Source organism: Mustela lutreola, chromosome 7, assembly GCF_030435805.1.
Source record: "Mustela lutreola isolate mMusLut2 chromosome 7, mMusLut2.pri, whole genome shotgun sequence".
Taxonomy (NCBI): Eukaryota; Metazoa; Chordata; class Mammalia; order Carnivora; family Mustelidae; genus Mustela; species Mustela lutreola.
Genome location: NC_081296.1, coordinates 138858374 through 138883133, shown reverse-complemented (window position 1 = coordinate 138883133; position 24760 = coordinate 138858374). Strand labels below are relative to the sequence as shown.

At 38.5% G+C, this 24760-nt stretch overlaps 1 protein-coding gene and 1 pseudogene across 4 annotated transcripts in view; one reads left to right on the top strand and one right to left on the bottom strand.

Moving 5' to 3' along the window:
• The window catches only part of BBOF1 (basal body orientation factor 1), a 38446-nt gene that overhangs the window by 3493 nt on the left and 10193 nt on the right, over window positions 1-24760 (top strand). For 3 of the 4 annotated variants that reach the window (XM_059182831.1, XM_059182830.1, XM_059182829.1), the window contains exons 2-8: window positions 53-281; window positions 6821-6886; window positions 9714-9857; window positions 17061-17141; window positions 20261-20331; window positions 21100-21244; window positions 22335-22828. In XM_059182831.1, the coding sequence (XP_059038814.1) occupies window positions 53-281; window positions 6821-6886; window positions 9714-9857; window positions 17061-17141; window positions 20261-20331; window positions 21100-21244; window positions 22335-22828 (1230 nt within the window). Of the gene's footprint in view, window positions 1-52; window positions 282-6820; window positions 6887-9713; window positions 9858-17060; window positions 17142-20260; window positions 20332-21099; window positions 21245-22334; window positions 22829-23305; window positions 23420-24760 lie in introns of all 4 variants that reach the window. The other variant, XR_009355838.1, reaches the window with a different exon arrangement.
• LOC131835432 (protein SGT1 homolog) lies at window positions 7321-8377 on the bottom strand (annotated as a pseudogene).

Below are 24760 nucleotides of genomic sequence, written 5' to 3'. Positions count from 1 at the left end.
CTAATATAGTAAAGAAATGGTTATATATTGTCAATGTTCTCTTCCCATGCAGGAAGATAATAAAAGCTGATGAATCTGCAGTGGACAGAGCCAAGGCCAATGCCTCCCTTTGGGAGGCCAGGCTGGAAGTCACAGAACTCTCTAGGATTGAGTATCGTGATACTTCGCGGAGACTGGCAAAAAGTAATGAGGACTTAAAGAAACAGCAGTATAAAATGGAAAAAGACACAATGTCTGTATTAAGTTACCTGAAGAAGCAGGACCAGGAAAAAGATAATATGGTAGGTAGGTAGAAACTCTCCTGAGCCTCAGTAACCATCTCTGTCATATGTGAAGCAGTATGTTATTTCTGAATGGCTTTACTGTTAGAATTGGCTCTTAAAAAAAAAAAAAAAAAAAAAAGATTTTTTAAATTAATTAATTAATCAATTAATTAATTTATTTTTTTAAAGATTTTATGTATTTATTTGACAGGGAAATCACAAGTAGATGGAGAGGCAGGCAGAGAGAGAGGGAAGCGGGCTCCCCGCTGAGCAGAGAGCCCGACACGGGACTCAATCCCAGGACCCTGAGATCATGACCTGAGCCGAAGGCAGCGGCTTAACCCACTGAGCCACCCAGGTGCCCCAGATTTTATTTATTTATTTGACAGACAGATCACAAGTAGGCAGAGAGGCAGACAGAGAGAGGAGGAAGCAGGCTCCCTGCTGAGCAGAGAGCCTGATTCGGGACTCAATCCCAGGACACTAGGATCATGACTTGAGCCAAAGGCAGAGGCCTTAACCCACTGAGCCACCCAGGCATCCCTAGAATTCCCTCTTTTATTTTCAGCCCTTATCCCATTGTTTTCTTTTTTTTTAAAAGATTTTATTTATTTATTTGACACAGAGAGAGAGAGAGAGATCAAGTAGGCAGAGAGGCAGGCAGAGAGAGGGGGGAAGCAGGCTCTCCGCTGAGCAGAGATGCTCATGCGGGGCTCAATTCCAGGACCCTGAGATCATGACCTGAGCCAAAGGAGGACGCTTAACCCACTGATCCACCAAGGTGCTCCCCCCATTGTTTTCTTGTCTGAAATAAAGATTGATGGTCATAAGGGAACATTATGATCCATTTTATTTTAAGAAGAGCATAGATTATGACCTGTATGTTTTTTTAAAGATTTATTTATATAAGGGGGGTGGAGAGATGGAGCACTTACACAAGCAGTGGGGAATGGTCAGAGGAATAAGGAAAGAGAGTTCTCAAGCAGACTCCCCCCCCACCCCCCCCACCTAGCGCAGAGCCCAGACACAAGGCTCCATTTCACATCCCCAAGATCATGACCTGAGCTGAAATCAAGAGTCCCAAGGCTAAACTGACTAAGCCACCCAGATGCCCCTGACTAATATGTTTTTTGATATTGATAAATACTTTTAATGACTTAAAAAGCAATTCATTAAAGACTTTTAATAATCCCATGTAGCTACTATTATCATTGCCATTTTATAGATAATTGACTTTCCAAAGGACAGATACCAATTTACGCTCTATCTGGGTCACCCAAAGTCACACAGCTCACGGGTGTTAAAGTGGAATTTAGGTGCAACTCCAAATTCTTCTCTTTCCCATTTGCGTCTATGAGCTGCATGAATATTACTTGTATATTTGCTTATTGTCTCTTTTCCTGATTAGAATGAAACCTCACAGAAATAAAGGATTTGGAGGCTTTTTAAACTGTTGTTCGGTGCTACATCTCCAGCACCTAGTACAGGCATGGCACATAGTAGGCGCTCATTAAAATATTTTTTGCATGCATAAGTGAAAGGCTTGTGAGTGTACTGATACTTAGAAAAAGTTAATACCAATCAAAACTTAGTTTAAGATGAGCATGAAAGCGTATTACAGAAATCAGGTAACTGAACATTTGTCTTGATGTGAATTTTGTTAAAGAAATTTTTATGCACTACTGTTATTTTTTTTACCTTCTTTTCTAGGCAATTTCCATTTTAAAAATTACTCTTTCAATAGTAGGCATTATTAAAATTGTCTTCTATAAAGTATTTTTCTAAAGTAAGCTTTTAGGTCAAATAATTTTCCAAATACATAGAAGCTTTGTGGCCTGCATTAGCTGATTGCTCTTCGTTTATCAGTGTCACTTGTATTTCCTGATTTTCATCTGCCTTCATATATCAGATGTCAGCATCTGGTTATAGCAAATAACATAATTTTCTTATAATTGCAGATGCCCATTAAAACCAAAGAGACTATCTTGGAAGGAAGATGTAAAGTAGATTCAATATATCCTGTTTAACTAGCTCTCCTATAGTTGTGTTACTCATTCTACTATATCCTAGAAATGTGTCATTAAGTTTTATTTAAACTGTTTATAGTCTTATGTTAATTATAGAAATATTAGAAATGAAACGTGTTTTGGAAACATACCTTGAACAAAATTAGTGTTTTTGCATTTAAGGCTTTGTTCATGCACAAAATCTCATATTTCACACATGACTTATATGACTTAGAACTGTCACAGTTTATATCTTAGAATTTTTAGTTTTCCTTAAACTAGTCTAATTACAACAATATTTCACTATGTGTCCTCTGATTCTATAACCATGTCAAGGAATTGTTAGTTTCAAAAGCTACTCAGTTTTCCTACTAAAACATACTAGGAGCCTTGGACAAATGATCGATTCCATGACCAAAGCAGGGAAAGTAAAAGATAAGCCTGGAATCATGTATGTAATCACCTGTGTAAGAGGTGAGTAAGAAAATTAAAAGGCAGGGTAACTGGCTGGCTCAGTTGGTGGATCATGTGACTCTTGATCTCAAGGTTATGAGTTCGAGCCCCCATGTTGGGTATAGAGATTACTTGAAAATAAAATCTTAAAATTAAAGAGCACAGGTACTAGCTTGAAGGGGCTCCCCCTGGCCAAATCTGAAACAATCAAAATAAATGATGATAGTAAAAGCTTATAATCCACTGAAAGAAATAAGTCCATGAGTGCACAGTGCTAATAAAACATACCTTACTAAATAAATGATGAATAAAATTTAAAAATACATTCTACTCCTTACAGTAGAATGTAGTAAATTATTAAATTTCCAAAGAATGGGGGAGTTAGGTACTGGCACAAAACCAGACACACAGATCATTGGAACAGAATAGAGAACCCAGAAATGGACCCTAAACTCTATGATCCATGAATCTTTGACAAAACAGGAAAGAATATCAAATGGAAAAAAGACAGTCTCTTGAACAAATGGTGTTGGGAAAATTGGGCAGCCACATGCAGAAGAATGAAACTGGACCATTCATTTCCTTACACCATACATAAAAATAGACTCAAAATGGTTGAAAGACCTAAATATGAGATAGGAATTCATCAAAATCCTAGAGAACACAGGCAGCAATTTCTTCAACTTTGACCACAGCAACTTCTTACTAGGCATGTCTCCAAAATCAAGGGAGACAAAGGCAAAATGAACTTTTGGGACTTCATCAAGATAAAAAGCTTTTGCACAGCAAAGGAAACAGTCAACAAAACCAAAAGACAACCTATGGAATGGGAGAAGATATTTGCAAATGACAAAGGGCTAGTATCCAAAATGTAAAAAGAACTTATCAAACTCAACACCCAAAGAACAAATAATCCAAGAAATGAGCAGAAAACATGAATAGATATTTCTCCAAAGAAGACATCCAAATGGCCAACAAACACATGAAAACGTACTTAACAACACTTGGCATTAGGGAAAGACAAATCAAAACCTCAATGAGATACCATGTCACACCAGTCTGAATGCCTAAAATTAACAAGTCAGGAAACAACAGATGTTGACGAGGATGAAGAAAAAGGGGAACCCTCCTCCTACACTGTTGGTGGGAATGCAAACTGGTGCAGCTACTCTGGAAAACAGTGTGGAGTTTCCTGAAAAAGTTGAAAATAGAGGTACCTTACAACCTAGCAGTTGCACCATTGGGTATTTACCCCAAAAATACAAATGTAGTGATCCAAAGAGGCACCTGCACTCCAATGCTTATAGCAGCAATGTCCCTGATAGCTAAACTATGGAAAGAGCCCAGATATCCACTGACTGATGAATGGATAAAGGAGATGCAGGACACACACACACACACACACACACACACACGAATATTACGCATCTATAAAAAATGAAATCTTGCCATTTGCAACAACACGGATGGAGCTAGAGTGCATTAGGCTAAGCAAAATAAATCAATTAGAGAAAGACAATTATCATACAATCTCACTGATATGTGGAATTTAAGAAACAAGGAGAGGACCATAGGGGAAGAGAGGAGAAAATGAAACAAGATGAAACCAGAGAGGAAGACAAACCATAAGAGACCCTTAATCATAGGAAACAAATGAGGTTGCTAGAGGGGAAGAGGGGTAAATGGATGGGGTAAGTTGGTGATGGATGTTGGGGAGGGTATGTGTTGTAATGAGCACTGGGTATTATATATGACTGATGAATCACAGACCTGAACCCCTGAAACAACTACTACATTATATGTTAATTACTAGAATTTAAATAAATTTTTTAAAAAAGGATGGGGGAGTTAAGTCACCATTTGGCATCATGGTAATAATTGATATAATCAAGAATCTTCAGTGGATGCTGAAACTAATGGTAAAATTTTGATGAGCAGAAGGGTACTTGCATCATCTCAACGTATCTTTCCATAAATTACTTAATAATTATAAAAGGGTTAGGAACTTTTAACTTTTGTTAAAAGTTGTTAACTTTTAACAACTATAAAAGGTAAAGTTGTAACTTTTAAGTGGAGAAACCTAGAAGACATAGTCTAACCAACCGATGAAAATTAACATCAATTACCTCAGATGTAATGCACTGAAAAGCATACATCATCACTTAGACAGTATATGCCAAAAATGCATAATCTGAATTCGCTCATGCAGAGACATCAGACAACCCCAACTCTGACTGCTATTCTTCAAAACTGTCAAGACCCTAAAAGACAAAGTCTGAGAAACAGTTCCAGATTAAAGGAGACTAGGATACATGATAACTAAATGTGATGCATAATCAAGGATTATATTCTAGACCAGAAAAATATAAGTTGCAATACAGGACACTACTAGGACAATGGGTAAAATTAGAATATGGACTATAGATGAAACAACAGTCTTATATCAATGTTAAATTTTCTGATTTTGATTACTGTGCTTCTAAAAGAATATCCTTTTTCTTAGGAAATATATTCTAAGGTATTTAGGGGTAAAGAGGCATGATGTCTTAAAGTTACTCAGTTCAGGAAAAAATGTGTATCATTTATGTATTCATATATTCATATTTTAGATCTATCTATGCATACATAGAGAGGGACAACACATTGGGCGAAACTGGGTGAAAAGTATATGAGAAATCTTTGTACTCTTCTTGAAACTTTTTTTCAAAACAGCTACCCAGATAAGAGAAATGTAAATCAAAACTACAGTCAGATATGACTTGATGCCTCTTAAGATGGCTACTACTGTCAGAAAAATAGAAAATAACAAGCACTGGGAAGGATGCAGAGAAATTGGAGCCCTTGTGCACTGTTGGTGGGAATGTAAAATTGTGCAGCCATTATGGAAAACAGTATGTAGGTTCCTCAAAAAAATTAAAAATAGAATTATCACATGATCCAGCAATCCACTTGTGGGTAAATTTCCAAAAGAATTTAAAGCAAGATCTTGAAGAAATATGTGTGCACCCATGTTCACTGAAATATTATTCACAGTCAAGAGGTGGAAGCAACGCAAATGTCCACCGACAGAGGAACGGATAAAGAAAATGCGGTAAATACATAAATAGAATATAATGCAGACTTTCAAAGGCAGGAAATCCTGTTACATGCTACACAGGGATGAACTTCAAGGGCATAATGCTAAATGAAATAAGCCAGTCACAAAAGGACAAATACTGTATGTTTCTATTCAAATGAAGTCTCTGATGCACTCAAAATCATAAAAATGAAAAGCAGAAAGGTGGTTGCCAAGGGCCGGGAAGTAGGTAGAAGAAATCAGCGTTTCAGGGGTGCCTGGGTGGCTCAGTGGGTTAAAGTCTCTGCCTTCGGCTCAGGTCATGATCTCAGGGTCCTGATATCGAGCCCCGCATCGAGCCCCGCATCGGGCTCTCTGCTCAGCAGGGAGCCTGCATTCCCCCCTCTCTCTGCCTGCCTCTCTGCCTACTTGTGATCTCTCTCTCTGTCAAATAAATAAATAAAATTTAAAAAAAAAAGAAATGAGCGTCTCATAAATATAGAGTTTCAGTTTTGCAAGATGAAAAAGTTCTAGAGATCTGTTGTTCAGCATTGTGAATATATGTAACACAGCTGAACTGTGTACTTAAAAACGGTTCAGATGGTAAACAAAATGTGGTTTTTTAAAAAAAGATTTTATTTATTTATTTGACAGAGAGATCACAAGTAGGCAGAGAGGCAGGCAGAGAGAGAGAAGGGGAAGCAGGCTCCCTTCTGAGCAGAGCCTGCTGCAGGGCTTGATCCCAGGACCCTGAGATCATGACCGAGCTGAAGGCAGAGGCTTTAACCCACTGAGCCAACCAGGTGCCCCTGTTTTTGTTTTTGTTTTTTTAACACAAAAATATTGGTTATCCAAGCAAATCTGATGATAGCCAGGTTTTAGAACTGGCAATAGCAGGTTGAAGGCATGGAATATGTCCCCTTTTCTCTTCTCTCCAACTAAAACATAAGTTTCAATATCATGCAAATACTAGGCTACTTAATAAAGGTAAGATACAGGGCAATTTCTTTACCTTCCTGACTCTATATTTCCAACTTCTACAGATTGAAAAACTGAAACAACAATTGAATGAAACAAAAGAAAAAGCCCAAGAGGAGAAGGAAAAATTGGTGAGTGTGTAGGTACATTAATGCTTTCACTTACTGGATGGTCAGGTTTCTGGCAAGCTCAGATATTTAAGGCACAGAAGAGTAAGTGAATAGGTCCTCTCAGTAGTTCAGTGACTTTAAAGCTCACACACTTTATTGTATAGAAGCTCAAAAATAACATAAAATTATGTTTTTTAAAAAATGATCTGGTAGTAGTGGTGCTACTGAGTTTGTCCATTCTTTCTATGGCTTTTCAGTGGACAGAGGTAGGAAATATGTATTCTTAAAAGATTATATAATGAGCCCATACCAATGTTTTCAATTCAGATGCAGGAGTACAGGATTTATTACTTGATCTGAGTCTCCTTTCTCCCTCACCAAAGGTCCTGTTTTTTGTTTTTTGGGTTTTGTTTTTGTTTTTGTTTTTGTTTGCGATACAGTGATAGCAAATTAATTTATTTAGTACTTTTCCATTCCATATTACCAGGAGAATTGATTTCAACTTTCCTTTTGCCTACATCAGACTGGTTGGTATTCAAAACTGTACCACCAGACTCCGGAAGTGATTTGATCATGGCACGTTTCACATCACCAGAACCGTCTGGATAGATTTTGCTGAAATAATTTGTTAAAATCTGTGCCTCCCTCCACCTCATTTTTTCTTCTTTGATCTCAGTGACCAATTTATCCCAATTTCTTGCATAATGAGATGACGGATATAAATTCCTTGTGTCTGCTATGAACTGTTTTTGGTTTAGACACATCTCCTTGCCCCTCAGCTTTTCCCATCTCACAGCCTCTGTCTTGATTTCATTTTCTTTCTTTTTTTTTTTTTTTTAGTACTTTAAATGTGCTCTGTTCTGGTATTATAGGATGAAGAAGTCTCAGTTCCAAACTGTGATCCTCTCCAGACTCCCTTCTGAAGAGGAAAAATCCCCTCTTCAGAAGGGAGGGATTTTCAGAAAAATCTTCTGAAAGATTTTCAGAAAAATCCCACATTCACATTATTTTTCTGAACATTCTTGATTTGACCATTCTTGATCCCAAGTGTAATGATTACTTGAGATATTGTTTGATACCAGTCATACTCGATTTGTGACTGATGAATCCTCTGGGACGCAGACACCTTGGATTGGTCCATTCTGAGCTTCTTGACACCTTTTAATCTAGACAGCGAAATCAGGATCTGCCCTATCTAATTCCTGTTCTAGAAAAGTTCAGAACAACAGCATAGTTTTTTCATGGTATTCGCATATCCCTTTTCTCAGCATAGCAGTGGAATTATTTGGATTAAGTGCAAGAGATTCCTTTGCCTCAGCAAGAACATCATGGTAATTCCCAAGAAGAGCATGATAATAAGTTTGTTGACAATAATACTGTGCATCATCTGGCTTATGTTCGAAAGCCTTAGTCAGCTTCTCTAATGCTGCCTGGGGATCCTCATCAATCAGAGGATCTGAGAAGCTCTGGAAAAACTTCTGGGCTTGCAGGTCGTGTTGCAGCTGCTGCCATCCCTAATATTCGCTGTTGCTGTTAGAGCTGCTACCCACGAGGTTATGAGCTCCCCCACTGCCCAAGGGGGATGCTTTCCCCAAACTCCTGTTCTTAATGATATTGGTATAATTGAGTAGTTGTTTCAAACCTCAATACACCCACAGTCACAAAACACTAATACCAATATTACCACTAACATAGATTAGTGGAAACAGTTTTAAGATTTTAGGGGGTGCTTTTCCCCCTTAGGATATATACCAATAGGGATCTATGATCAAATTATATTACCATTCGAAATAATTCCTGTGAGGTTATGCCACCAACTCAAGAATACATTTTGCTTTTGACTTTTAGAATCACATTAAATTGTGCATCTAAAATTATATAATTATATAATTACGTAAACTATTTATAGGCTCCAAAGTCGAAATCTATCAAAATGCTGTATTCTGTGAAATCTAATTCCTATCCATGTCTTCACAATATACCAGAGTACATTGTCAGAATTGATTTTTGTCAGCATAATGGGTTAGAAAGGGTATTTTAGTGTATTTTAATTTGTATTTCTCTTATTATGAGCTAGGTTGAGCATTTGTTCAGGTTTGAGGGTCATTTGCCTTTCTTTTTGGTATTTCATTCATTTTAAAAATTGTGTTATTGACCCGTTCTTCCTCCACTTCCTCCCTCCTTTTTTCCTCTTCTCTCCTTTTCTACCCTTCCTCCTCATTCTCAGCCTTCTCTTCCTCCCTCTTCCCTTCCTTTCTTTTTTCCCAACTTCTCCTCCTTTGTTGATTTATTAGAGATATTGGCCCTTCCTTTATCTCTTGGTTCACTAATTTTAATTTAGGGTTAGGGGTATTATTTGTCTTACAAATTAAAGATGTACTTAGTCTTCTCATACCTCTTTTTAATAGTTATCTGCATTTTCTGTGTAAGATCAGCTCATTTAAGAATTTTTTTCTTATTCAAGGCACTTGGGCATCTTCTAACAAAAAGTGAAACTTTAGGGCGCCTGGGTGGCTCAGTGGGTTGAGCCGCTGCCTTCGGCTCAGGTCATGATCTCAGGGTTCTGAGATCGAGTCCCGCATCGGGCTCTCTGCTCTGCAGGGAGCCTGCTTCCTCCTCTCTCTCTCTCTTCCTGCTTCTCTGCCTACTTGTGATCTCTCTCTGTCAAATAAATAAATAAAATCTTATTAAAAAAAAAGTGAAACTTTATGCAAAAATAAAAAAGGAACATTTCTTCAAAGATAGACATATGGCCCAAGGCTTCAAAGGGAACACAACTCTGTGGGGTTTCTGTTCTTTTTCCTAACTCTTTTGTCTAACTCATTTCCTAACTCATTTTTGCATGCAGGAACAAAAGTATACTGTGCAAATAAATGAGCTGGAGGGACAGTTTCATCAAAAAGCCAGAGAAATTGGCATGATTCAGACAGAGCTGAAAACAATAAAACAATTCCAGAAGAGAAAAATCCAAGTGGAGAAAGAATTAGATGACGTAAGTTTCTTTATTTCTTTAAATAAAGGCGATTAGAATTAACGACAAGCATACCTCGGAAATATTGCAGGCTCGGTTCCAGAGTGCCACAATAAAGTGAGTATCACAGTACTAATGTGTGCAAAAGCCTTCATAGACATTTACTCCTGTGAGATGGTAAAGGACTCCCTTTGACATTTTAGAGGTTATCTGAGAGAAAGTGGAAGACATAATGAGTGTAACACCAGGAGCAGGTCTTATTTCTGAGACTTTATTTATTTATTTATTTATTTGTTTATTTGACAGAGAGAGAGAGATCACAAGTAGGCAGATAGGCAGAAAGAGAGGGGGAAGCAGGCTCCCCGCTGAGCAGACAGCCTGATGTGGGGCTCTACCCCAGGACCCTGAGATCATGACCTGAGCTGGAGGCAGTGGCTTAACCCACTGAGCCAGCCAGGTGCCTCTCTAAGACTTTTCTAAGCATTTTTTTTTGTGACTTTACCAAATCTTAGCCAACACACCCTTCCACATTAATCAGCAATTAAACCTTTGGAGTGATTTCAGTAAGAAACGAATTACAGGGGCACCTGGGTGACTCAGTCGGTTAAGCCTTTCTTTGCCTTTGGCTCAAGTCATGATCCCAGGATCTGGGTGGGATCAAGACCCAAGTCAGGCTCCCTGCTCAGTGGGGAGTCTGCTTCTCCCCCTCCCTGTTTTCATGCTCTTTTTCTCTCTCAAATAAATAAACAAAATCTTAGGGAAAGAATGAATGAATGAATGAAAATAAAGAAAAGGAAGGAAGGAGGGAGGGAGAGCGGGAAGGAAGGGAGGGAGGAAGGGAGGAGTAAATTACATATCTTGGGAAACATTAGGGGCAAAGTAGCAAAGTCCTAAAGAAAAATAGGTTGAGACTGATGAAGGATGATTTTAGAACATTTTAGAAGACTCGATAGGTAAGGGTGGGCAGGGCAAGGAAAAATGAGTACTTCCTGAAAGTTTCTCTGACCTTGCTGTACTTTTTCTCTTTCTTTCCATCCACTCAGCTCAGAATATAGTTTTACTGCACTAATGCCAGTGTAATAAATGGTGCATTTATGCTGGGGATAGTAGCTGAAATCAGCTTTGAGATTTTGGGCAAGCTCCTTAACCTCTCTATACCTTGGTTGCCTGATCTGTAAAATGAAGATAATAAGGGTTACTCATAGGCTCATAGGGTTGTTTTAAGGACTAAATGAGTTTTCATATATTTAAAGTGCTTAAAATAGCATATGTCATGTAAGTGAAAATTACATTTATAGTGGCATGTAGCTCTTTGCAGACAAAAGTCCTGATTTGTAGCATTTGCTGATTTCCTTAGTATAAATACTTTTATTATAGCCAATTCCAAGCTACCAACAATTTAACAACATGCTAGCAAAATTTCTGGTATGAGCCTGCTCCAATGTGCAACTGAACATTGCTGCTATTACTAGTAATAGTAGTAGTATTATGACCTAAGATAACCATATTTCATGTAGTAGAGGGGCTAAAAATTGATGCTCTGAAGTCAGATGGCTAGAGTATACTGTGTTTACTACTTGGATATCTTGTTAAATTTCCTCATCTAAACCATGGAGGTGAGAATAATGGTACCAACTTTAAAGGGTCTTTGTGAAGACTAAATGAAATAATCTGTTACAAATTCATAGCAATGTGTGGTCAGTATTACGTGTTGCTGATCCTGCCACATTATTACTATTGCTAAAATTATGATTATAACCATGAGTATTACTTAAGGCCCTTCCACCATCCCTTTCAGTGCCTCTCACTCTTGAGCATGGTGTTCTCCAAGCATGCACTACCTCTCAAGCCCTCCTTGAGCTACCCAGAGTCGCATTTAACAAGAAGAAGCTTTGATGGGAAACCAGAGTTCCTGCATCATTTCTATTTACCATTTAACTAATTGCCAAATCAAAAGGGTATATGAGAAATGAATAAGTCAGGTGAGGCAATGTAGTATTTGAAATTATGGAGTTCATGTCCTGGTTCTGCAGCTGATAGCTGTATGGCTTTGGATAGTCTGTTAACTTCTCTTGGGTCTCAGATTCTCCACTTGTAGAATGTAGCTATAATATCATGTGTCTCCTCTTAGAATGTTGTATGGAGGGGCACCTAGGTGGCTCAGTGGGTTAAAGCCTTTGCCGTCGGCTCAGGTCATGATCCCAGGGTCCTGGAATCAAGCCCCACAGCGGGCTCTCTGCTTGGTGGGGAACCTGCTTCCCCCTCTCTCTCTGCCTGCCTCTCTGCCCACTTGTAATCTCTGTCTGTCAAATAAATAAATAAAATCTTTTTTTTTTTTTTTAAAGATTTATTTATTTATTTATTTGACAGAGAGAAATCACAAGTAGGCAGAGAGGCAGGCAGAGAGAGAGAGAGGAGGAAGCAGGCTCCCTGCCGAGCAGAGAGCCCGATGCGGGACTCGATCCCGGGACGAGAGATCATGACCCGAGCCGAAGGCAGCGGCCCAACCACTGAGCCACCCAGGCGCCCTAAATAAAATCTTTTAAAAAAAGGTTTTATTTATTTGAGAGAGAGAGAGAGAGAAAATGAATAGAGGGGGAGGGGCAGAGGGCTAGAGAGAGAGAGAAAGAGAGAGAGAGTAGCAGACTCCTTGCTTGCTGAGCAGGAAGCCTGACACGGGCCTCGATCCCAGGACCTGGAGATCATGATCTGAGCCGAAGGCAGCTGTTTAACCAACTGAGGCACCCAGGTACCCCAAGTTTCCAGACCTTTAAAGTTCTTAAAGTGTTGTTCTTTAATTTCGTAAACTGAGACAAGTCATCTATTTGCATATATCCTTGTCCCTCCTCACTAGTTCCTAGATTAGTACTTAATAATAAAACTTGCAGAGTACCTGGGTGGCTCAGTTGTTAAGTATCTGATTCCTGATCTCAGCCCAGGTCTTGATCTCAGGAGTGTGAGTTCAAGCACTGCATTGGGTTCCAGGATGGGCATTGGGCCTCTTAAATAATAATAATCATAGTAGGAGCGCCTGGGTGGCTCAGTGGGTTAAGCCTCTGCCTTCAGCTCAGGTCATGATCCCAGGGTCCTGCGATCAAGCCCCACATAGGGCTCTCTGCTCAGCAGGGAGCCTGTTTCCTCCTCTCTCTGCCTGCCTCTCTGCCTACTTGTGATGTCTGTCAAATAAATAAATAAAATCTTTAAAAAATAATAATAATCATAATAATAATAATAACAACAACAGCAACAATAACAACAATAATAAAACTTGCTAAATGAGAGTTATAAGGCAACCATCTAAAACTAAATCCTTTCATGAAGTTCATGGAATCATAGAACTGGAAGAAACTTTAGGGCTTATTTAAGCCTTCTACAGACAAGAAAACAGACACAAAGATGTTAAGTGACTGTCATGGTGAGTTATAGAGCTGGCAGCAGAGGCCCGGTGATCTGAATCCCAGTGCAGTACCTCTAGTCCTACTCCCTCTTTTTTCACCTACATTAGTAACCTGTTACTGCAGAAAGTCTAGAGCTTAAAACCATGAGAAACATTTGTTAAAAGCACAGTTTCCACGAGTCAGAAATTTGGGATCAGTTTAACCGGGCAGTTCTGGTTCAGGGCCCTTCATGAAGTTGCAATCAAGATACCGACCCAGGCCTCAATCATCTGGAGGCTTGATTAAAACTTGAGGATCTGTTCCCAGGCGCCAATTCACACACCGTCAGGTTGGAGTCAACATCTTCCCATGGGGGCCTTACAAAGGTGCACTGAGTGTCCTCACAATTTGGTTGATGACTTTACCTAAAGCGAGTAATCCCAAGGAAAGCCAGACAGAAGCTATCCCTTTCTTGAGCTAGCCTTGGAAATCATAGAAGTTGCTGATATATTTTAAAACCACCACAGGACCATAGTCCAAAGTATGTTTTGATGCAGGAATGTTCTGATCACCTCCCTGAAGAATCTTCTTTAGTATTTCTCTGTTGTAAAACCCAGTATTTTCCGGATGCCTTGGTGTTAAAGTCAAGACCCCACACCTACTTTGGAACATTAATTTTCTCCTTGTACTCCACCTCCCCATGTGCATACCCTTTAATCCACCCAAACTGGATATTAACTCATCCCTAAAGTCTTTTTTTTTTTTTTTTTTTTTTTTTTTTGCCATTTCTACATAGTTCACAGTGTTTCGTTTAACTGGAATATATCTCCAGTAGATCTTTATCCCTTAAAATTTTACCTATCCTTCAAAAGCTCAGATCAAATTCATGTTCTCCTTAAGGTGGTCCCGAGAGTCATGTTTAAAAGTATTAACTTTCTTTAAAAAAAAAGAGAAAAAGAAAGGTGAGGGTACCTGGGTGGTTCAGTGGGTTAAGCCTCTGTCTTAGGCTCAGGTCATAATCTTAGGTTCCTGGGATTGAGCCCCGCATTAGCTCTCTGCTCAGCAGGAAGCCTGCTTCCCTTTCTCTACTCTCTGCCTGCTTCTTTGCCTACTACTTGTGGTCTCTGTCAAATAAATAAAATCTTTTTAAAGAATTAAAAGATTAAAAAAAAAATAATGCTTTCTTTCCATTCATGATAGCTTGGCTGAAACTTGAGAGTATTAAGTGGAATAAATCAGAAAGATAAATACTGAGTGATATCACTTATATGTGGAATCTAAATAGAGCCTAACTCAGGGAAACAATAGATTAAAGGTTACCCCAGCTGGTAGGGAGAGGGATACGAGGCAGTTCTAAGATTGATAAATTCTCGGGAATCTAATGGACAGCATGGTGATTACAGCTAATAATCCTGTATTATATATTTGAAATTTGCTAAGAAAGTAGATCTTAAATGTTCTTACCACAAAAAAGAAATGACAATTAGGTGACAGTATGGAGGTGTTAGCTAATTCTAGGGTGGTAATCATTTCGCAATATTTAAGTGTGTCAGATCAACACATTGTACACTGTAGATTTATACAATGTTGTATGTCTATTTACCTCATAAAGCTGGAGAAAAGGGAAAAAATAAAAAGATTATTAGCAAAAAAAGTAATAATTTTCTTTGTGTATTTCCAAGCATTTTGTATCTCTTTTATACCCCTTAGCCCATTCTACGTTTTTATATTTATCATTTGTCTTATCTCCCCTGCTAGGTTACAATCTTTGAGGCATGAGCAGGGGTTGTTTCTTTGTATTCATTGAAATGTAAGATACATAGTAAATGCTCCATAAATCTTTGTTAAATGCTGAGTAGGTGTTTTCATTAAAAATGTAATTAAAGGAATATCAAGTTTTCTACTAACTAGATGGGAAGAATCCTTTCATAATATATATGCATATCAAATCACATTATATACTTGAAATACTTTACTGTTAATAATTCCTCAAAAAAGCTTAAAAATTTCCTAAAAGGAATATAAAAAAATTTATATGAAAATGTTGAAGACTGAATCAAGTTAAGATCCATAACTTTTTTTGGAACTCTCAAAATAGCTATCAGAAGTATAGGTATAGGTATACATTCTGAATCAGTGAATTAACTAGTGCATATTCTAGTGGGCTGCTGGTATGATTTCTTTTTTTTTTTAAGAACAATATTGCCACCTAATGGAGAAATAGATTTTGAACTCTTCAAAAAGCGGCACAGGCCTGGCAGACTAAAAATTCAAAGGCAAAAGATACTGGGCTATGGGAAAAAATAAGGTGGTTCTCTGGAATCCCAAATATGGAAGAATTAAGGCAGGTATAGGGGCGTGTGAACTTAAAATGAGAAGGAGGTGTATACATAATGGAAGAAAATTAATTATAATGTATATATAGAATTCACTATACAAATTAAAAGAAGGTAACTAAATTTAGATTATCACAAGTTATTCAAAGCATAAATTTTTTTTTAATTTTATTTATTTATTTGACAGAGAGAAATCACAAGTAGATGGAGAGGCAGGCAGAGAGAGAGAGAGGGAAGCAGGCTCCCCGCTGAGCAGAGAGCCGGATGCGGGACTCGATCCCAGGACCCTGAGATCATGACCCGAGCCGAAGGCAGCGGCTTAACCCACTGAGCCACCCAGGCGCCCTCAAAGCATAAATTTTAAAGAAAAAATTATTTCTATGTGATTAACAGAAGGAGTATACAATGGTAGGTTGCAGTTATTTTTAATAATTTGTTTTAGTTTTTTTTCTTTTGACAAATCTAGCTGGTAAGAAAGAAGAAAATTAAGCCCTCCCCTGACAATTATACTACCTAGAGATACCCGGTAAATATCTTGGTTTATATTCTTCCCCCTTTTCTTCCTCTATTTAGAAACATTTAAAATTGGGGTGCCTATGTGGCTCAGTGGGTTAAATGGCTGCCTTCAGCTCAGGTTATGATCCTGAAGTCCCGGGATCTAGTCCCATATTGGGCTCCCTGCTCAGTGGTGAGTCTGCCTCTCCCTCTGTCCCTCAACCTGCTCTCATGCTTTCTCTCTCTCAAATAAATAAAATAAATACATAAACAAATGAGGTCATTATGTACAGTTAACTGACTCTTTTACTTTAATTGTGAACATTTTTCAATGCCATTACATATTTTTTTCTTTTTTTAAAAAAGATTTTATTTATTTGTTTGACACAGAGAGATGAGAGAGAGAGAGAGAGAGAGAATCTTAGGGAAACGTGTTTTAGATTAATGCTAGGAAGAATTTTCTAAAAATGGGAACTATGAAATACTAATGAATTAATGAGATTTGAATTAGTGATACTTCTGTCTCTAGATATTTTTCTCATACAAGGAATCCTATATTAAGTATGACTCTTAAGATCTCTTTCTATTCTAAAATATTATTTTTTAAAAAGTTTATTTATTTAAGTAAGCTTTATACCCAACATGGGGCTTGAACTCATGATCCCAAGATCAAGAGTTGCACTATCTATCCTCTGACTGAGCTAGCCAGGTGCCCCAATTCTAAAATATTATGATTCTATCAGTCTACATGATATATAAAATATATGATTATGAAAACAACTTGTCTTGGGAACAGTTGCTCATGAATAGCTTTTATAAAAACTCAGTACTGATCTTGTAAGTCTGTAGAAGATTGGTCTGCGAGATGGTACTCATGGGCAGGGACATGGGGTTTTTCTGTGTTCAGGATTAAGAAATAATGTGTAACAGAAAATGTTTCTTTACTGAGACTTTTCCAGGAATATGCCTCAATCCCCCCATTTCCTATTGATCTATTGTTGTTGTTTTAATTATAGCTGAAGGAGAATTTAAGGAACACAGAGAGGAAACATCAGGAGACACTTCGAAGACTGGAGGGCAGATTTTTTGAAGAAAAGGTACGACATTTTAGAGTTAATTAAGAAATACTTTATTTAAAAAATATTTTGTTTACTAAAAGGATAGAAGTATCTATATGCATTCTGAGACATGTGAACCTTTCCTTTGGATCTTATTAGAGAATTATCAAGTCACAGCAGAAGTAAAAAACAAACAAACAAACAAACAAAAAAAACCCAGGGGAAACAAAACTTGTTCAGGATATCTCAATGTTTAGTCCTTTTCCCCCTCTAGTTAGAGATTGTTTTTTTATTTTTTATTTTTATTTTTTTTTTAAAGATTTTATTTATTTATTTGACAGAGAGAAATCACAAGTAGGCAGAGAGGCAGGCAGAGAGATAGAGAGAGGAGGAAGCAGGCTCTCCACTGAGCAGAGAGCCCGATGCGGGACTCGATCCCGGGACCCTGAGATCATGACCTGAGCCCAAGGCAGCGGCTTAACCCACTGAGCCACCCAGGCGCCCCGAGATTGTTTTTTTAAAGATTTTATTTATTTTTGAGAGAGAGAGAGAGGACGAGCATGAGTAGGGGGAGGGGAAGGAGGAGAAAGAGAGAGAGAGGAGGAGGGGAGAGTGGGAAAGAGGGGGAGGGGTAGAGGAAGGGGATAGGGGAAAGAGGCGGGAGAAGGGGAAAAGCAAACTCCCTGCTGAGGAGGGAGCCCAGTCCAGGGCTCAGTCCCAAGACCCTGGGATCATGACCTGAGTTGAAGGCAGATGCTTAACTGACTGAGCCACCCAGGTGCCCCTAGTTAGAGATTCTTGAAATCCTCAGGAGGGATTGTCATCTTACCAAGGTTCCAGGACACACCCCTGCAGCTTGGTGTTCCCCTGGTGGAAGGGAGCCCCATGTACCACATCATATAGGGGGGCTAGGAGGGGAGAGGTCACTCTGGTACACATGAAGGTGTTTCCCTGGTTAAGCCAAGCTAAACTAAGGGTGTTCATAAAAGGGGGCTCAAAAATGTTCCTTAGCATATCACAAACTGCCATTTTCTCTGTGCTTCTGATGTTAATTCTCCGAATTGTGGAAGTGCACACACTTCTCTTCTACACAGGCTTTTCAAAGGAACCATGGTTTTTCTTTAATTCTTCTAATTTTTCATTCTTGGGAAGAACTGAAAACATTTTTTTCAGAAATCCATAGGGATGTAGCAAGTTAAGAGTGGGGCTAATAAGTACTCATATCAGGTTTAGATAAAGGATTTGCTTCAAAAAGTGGCTCTAGATGCCCAGTTGATGTAACCTAGGAGTGGGGCAGGAGCAGAATCTTGGTGCTTTACCCTCTGGGGCACTTCCTGGCACTGTTAGGAATGGAAGTCCTCAGGCATGGGTTGCTTTCAATTGCTTTTTCCAAAACTCGGTCCGCCTTAAGCTTGATCTCTTCTCTGCTAACTGTAGCGTTCTACAAACAAAGGTTAGGAGTGCTTGGTCAGTTTATAGCACACCTGACTGACAGTGCTTATATAAATAGGATGTTTATGTCGGGAAGTAGGTGGCTGCTGGCCTTTCCTTCATACATGCAAGATGGTTAAGGCAGCTCTAAGATTTGTCTGTGTTTAAGGCAGGAAGAAGGGAAGGCTCCAGCTGTTGTAGCTTTTCTTTCTGATCTGCAAACCAGAAAAGCTTTCCCAGAAGCTCTTAGCAGATTTCTTCTCACATCTATCTCATTGGCCAGAACCATATTATATAGGATGCTGGAAAAGTGAGTGTGTTTTTTTTCTAGACCCTAGTGGGAACTGGGAAGGAAAAGGGAGGCTGGGAGTGAGTGCTGGGATGGCCAGCTGCGCAGGAGCCATCTCACCGTGTCAGGGGTAAACCACCTGGTTAAGTATGGACTCCTGAGCTGGCGTGAACCTCAGTGCTGCTGGCTTATGGCAGCCGGCTTTCCAGTAAGCTTTTCAAACTGTAGCGCGCTCCATGCTCCACGTGGTCATATGAAAGACTTCCCTCAGGTTATTGGTGTTTTGTGTTGTCTCCCCATTTAATCCTTTCTGTCCCCTGAACCACCAAGCCCTTTCCCAATGGCATATTTTTATACTTTGCTTTTCCTTTCTGGAATGTTCTTCCTCTAGCTCTGACTCTTCTCATTCTTCAGAGCTCAAATGTTATTTCCTCAGAGATAAAGTCCCTAAACCCCAATCTAAAAATCTCCCTCAATTACTGTCTGTGTCATTAACTCACTGACTGCATTGACAGCATTTATCACAGTCAATTCTCTTATTTGTTTACTTATTAGGGAGGTGGTACAGCGTCCTCTTGCCTGCTATGAATCTCTGCTCTGCCACTTACGAGCTATCTGACTCTGGGCAAGTCACTAACTTCTCTTTCCCCTTTTTGTTTCCTCAGTCCTTGTTTTTGGATAATAATGGTGTTTAGGGGCACCTGGGTGGCTCAGTGGGTTGGAGCCTCTGCCTTTGGCTTAGGTCATGATCCTGGGGTCCTGGGATCGAGCCCCACATCGGGCTCTCTGCTCAGCGGGGAGCCTGCTTCGTCCTCTCTCTGCCTGCCTCTCTGCCTACTTGTGATCTCTGTCAAATAAATAAATAAAATCTTAAAAAAAAAAAAAGGATTGTCTAATTCTTAGGGTTGTTGTGAGAAGTAAATAGTAAATGTAAAGCTCTTAGAACCATGCCTGGCACATAGTAATGCTCAATGAATTTTAATTTTAATATTGTTTAATATTGTTGCTTGGATCTCACCTAGAATATAAGGTGAGATTTTATCTGGGACTTTATCTCTTTTTCCACCACAGAATCTCCAGCATCTAAAAAATCTGGTACAATATTAGTGCCCAGTAACAGTATGCTGCATAAGTAAATAAATTACTCTTGCCACTTGATATTTAGCAGAAATTTCTCCCAGCTCTGCTTTCCAATACTGATGTGGATTTTTTTTTGTGGGGGGGAGGTGGTATTTTCTTGTCATGTTGCTTCTTCAGCGGGAAGGCCCGGAGGTATCCTGAGGTTCCTATGTTCACACGCTCCTCTCTGCTAGCTCCTCCACCAGTACTTGGAGTTCCCTACACTGGGTTATGTGACCGGAGTATTTTATTTCACATTATGAAATCAATACTTCACTTTTTGAACTCTGTATTAAAATAGCCTCTTTTTCTTTTTTAGCACCGACTAGAACAAGAGGCTGAGAAGAAGATAATAATGCTGGCGGAGAGAGCTCACCATGAAGCTGTTGTGTAAGAGACTGCTGTCTCCTTTTCCTTTCTCATAGCCTCTCTGACCTCTTCGCCGGTGTGTTTTGTTATTACCATGTTGTCTTCCCCTTCTCTCTTGCTTTGCTTTCTTCAAATTTTCTTGTTTACTTTCCCTCACTGTTTCTCTTTGTGTCCCGACCCCTTTCCCACACACCCTTTCTGTATCAGGGTTGGTTGGAGGAAAGAACTCCAGCTTTGAAGTTAGACTTTGGTTCCCAGTCTGTATACTGACCGACTGACTGTCAGAAGATTTCCTAACATTTTTGAGATTAAATTTCTTCATTTAAAAATCCAGATAATCATAGCAACCATACAGAGTTGTCATGAAGTATGTTAGGGAAAGTAACATTTAATTGTTATTAATAAATTAACTCTCAAGTCTCAATGGTTTAGTTCTTGCTCACTTAACAATCCAGTGAGAGTCCGATAGCTCTACTTGAGTGGTGATTCAGGAACCGGAGCTGCTTCCATCTTGGATTTCTTCACATCCAATCATGTGGACAGGAGAGAGCATGGGAAATTCCTGTCTGCTCTTAACCACCTTGGACTGGAAGTAACACATAACTTTTCACTTTTCCATTGGTGAGAATCTAGTCATAAGATCCCCACCTAACAGTTGAGTACCCACCATTAACTAAATAAGTGGTGGTCATTATTTTTAATATCGGGGGATAAGGCAATCATTGTTCCAGTTTGGTAATATCTAATACTTAGCCCTATATTTTGGGATCTTATGTCTATCTATTTCAGGCAATTGAACGATGCTGGAAGATCTGTTTTTAAAGAGAATGTCTATCTCCAGAAAGCTCTCGCATACCATCTGAAGGAAGCTGATGCTCTACAAAAAAACTCCCAGAAGTTGCAAGAGACTCAGACTTTCCTTTTACATCAAAAGGTTCCCACTTCATTTAGGCTTCATTTCCTATCTTTCTGCTTTTTGTTTGTTTGTTTAAGGATTGGGTTGGTAAATATGAAAAATTGAGTAAAATAAGGACAATGGGATCATTTTTCTTCTGTCTGGATAATGTACCTTTCTCATCTGAAAGGCTTAATTATGAGAATGACATGAGAAGGATTGGGCTTGGTTTCATAAAGAATGTATCAGAAACATAAATAGCTCCTATCCTTCACTACCTTACAATACTGGTTTTACTTTGCTTAGCTTAGAGTTGATCTCTGAGTCACTTAGATATAGGTTCAGCTCTAGCTGTCCTGACAACAATGGCTTTGCCAGGTAAGGGTTTATTCTCTCCCCTAAAGGATGTCTGGAGGTTAGCAAACCAGAGCTGGAATGCTAGTGCCACAAAACCAACAGAACTCAGTCTCCTTAACTCTGCTGTGCAGTGTGTAGCTGACATCCCCAAAGTCACCTCATGGCCCAAAGCAGCTGCTGGAACGCTAACCATTACTCAAACAGGAAGGAAAAAGGACAAGGAGGAAAAAAGTCTGCCCCTCCCTTTAGATGCCTTCCTGGAAGTCCTGCACACACTTCTACTTAAATTTCATTGACTTAACTTAGCTATATGGCTTTGCTGAACCACAAGGGAGACTGAGAATTTTCAGGTGGGCTTCCTGCCCTCCTGAATAAAACTAGAGTTTTATCACTAAGGTGGAAAGGGAAAATGAAAAAGAAATAGGCAACTAGCCTATACCCGATGATAGGCAACAATTTCCAGGATATAGTTGTTAGTGTATTACTATATTGTTTTACTGATTTTGAAATCACCCTTTCTGATAATACAAAATATTTAAAGTTTCAGAATTTTGGGGGAAGGACTGTTTCTTACTTAGCAAAAGTAATGGCCTTCACAAGCCCAGAGAAGAACAACCCTCAGATGTATTTTACTCTCCGTACACAGAACACCAAATATCACCATCTCAACCTGGCATCAAATTTAAATCTCATGAAGTAATGAAAATTAGGAACTTTTAAGTTCTGAAATTGACTAAAAAAACCCTCTCACATCTCTCATCTTTGTTTTTAGGAGATCAATGACCTGTTGGTTAAGGAAAAGATTATGCAACTTACCCAGCAAAGATTGCAAATCCAAACTCTTCAGAAGAAGGTGGTAAGCTTGGAGACTGCCCTGAGTTGTATGACCAGAGAGTTTGAGATTGAAGTTTGTAAAATACAGCAACAGGCAATGATAGAGAACGAAGCAGGGCAGGTTGAAATTGACAAGCTGCAGCAACTTCTCCAGATGAAGGACAAAGAAATGAATCGAGTAAAGAAGCTGGCCAAGAACATACTGGACGAGAGAACAGAAGTGGAAAGGTTCTTTTTAGATGCTCTACACCAAGTGAAGCAACAGATCCTATTTAGCAGGAAGCATTATAAACGGGTAGCACAAGCTGCTTTCAATTTGAAAATGAGAGAGGCATGTGCAGGAAGAACAGAATATCCCAAAATCCGAACGTTTGATGGCAAAGAGCACAGCACCAACAGTGTGAATCAAGATCTTATGGAGGCTGAGAAATGGTACTAATCATATTTTTACTATTTTTTTTCTTTTGTGCTATTTTTGTGCCCTTTAGAGAAGTAAGTTCAGAAGTTCAGTTTGCTAATATCTAGATATTGAATAGATTACTCAGTAAATTATTTGAGGGCAGGAACTATCTTACTCATCTTTATAACCCCTATGCTTAGCACAGTATGTGGGGCTTAGTAGATTCCCTTTTTTCATCACAGATACTTCTTAAAGAGACTAGATCATTTGTTCCACAGAATGTCATTGTAGTATCTTTTAATGTGTTCTTTTATTTTACTTTCTGCAAACTCATTACAGAGGTTTGTTCAGATTCAGTTTAAACATTTTTGATAAGTGTATTTTCACAAATATTTTGTAATATTTCCTTTACTATTCTGAGATGAAATTCATAGGTAATAATATCTAACTAAACATATAATTTAAAAAACCAATATAACAGTTCTTTGTGATAATTTTTTATTGTACAGAACTGTCCCATGGATTGGAGGACATCCAGTAGTGGGCCCCCATCATTGTTTTAACTGAAAGTCCCCATGATTTTCCAAAATATCCTCCAGAGATCTACTGCCACTGTGATAAAGGTAGCAGAATGCTTGAGACAGTTGTTGACTGGATACAATGATTGTTTCCTGTTAGCATTTTTGTCTGTCAGTACACTCTTAAACCATGAATTATAGTGTATTTTAAAGATTATTCTGGAAAAAAAAAAAAAAGTCTTATATCCCAGGCTCTTCAAAGGCCTTAACTCACAAAACTCAAAAGGACTCCCTACTACTATGTACTAATATTAACAGTGCTTCCAAGTAAGTTTTCTGCTTTGGTTTATAATTGACTAATTTGCAGTTTCTTTTAAATTATATAGCTGTTGGGAGGGTTAGACATGGTCAGTGGCCTTTGAAAGACAAGACTGTTATTCAAAAATGTCCATGCTATGATTTTTAAAACTTTTTGCCATATTCAGAAGTCTGTTACTTCCATTACTAAGAGATTTGCTATAATTTCCTTTTTTAAAATTTAATATGTCAAGGAAATTGAGTCCCCACCATACATAAGGCAGTTTCTTTTATATTTTTGGCTCCAAAGTAATAAGTAAGTTTTAAGAGGGTGGTATATAAAGTGATTCTCTACATCGTTATTACAGAAACCAGACTCTTCCTCTTCTGCCCTGTGCTGACATTTATGCTATTGAACAACTTCTCATCTTAACCACAGTGTACTATTGACTGTACCAGCAGGGCAGAAATGGTGATTAGAATATTACATCATCTGCTTAAGAGGCAGATTGGGGAAGGAAAGTTGAAGTATACGGTGATCATAAGGCCAAACCTAAACTTTTAAAGAAAACTACCCCAATAGAACTATCTGCAAAACGCTTCTTACATTGAATAGCATCAGTACTCTCTACAGTGTCAGCCAGCTTTCACAGATAGCAAATAGACTACAAATCCCCTGGGAAGTGATAGTATAGATAAAGACCTGCCTGAAAGGCTTAGCTGCAGGTTTATTTCAAGGTAAGAAAATAGGCTAAGTTATGTGTAATTTTCTAAACCTACCTCTTGTTACTCTGTTTTCATAGCAAAATATCTGATACCAAAAAAATGTTAAAAGGAATTTAAGAATAATCTCATCTTATAAATAACTTTTCTGTGGCTGTTTTGTTCCTTTTGTCTTTGTATCTCAATGCATATTATATTGCAACTTTCTATTTTGCTTATTTGCTTAATGTTTGAGCACAAACCTTTTTCTTATTACAGTTTTTCTTATTTTTATCTTATTGACTAACATTTCAGAATGGCTAGCCTATTGATATCCATTTCAACTTTATGATTTTGTAACGGACACAGTTTGCTTTGTAGTCTTTATATTTGTTAGCCTCTTAATATTCAGTTATGGTTTGGAAATTTTCTCATGTTTACATATTT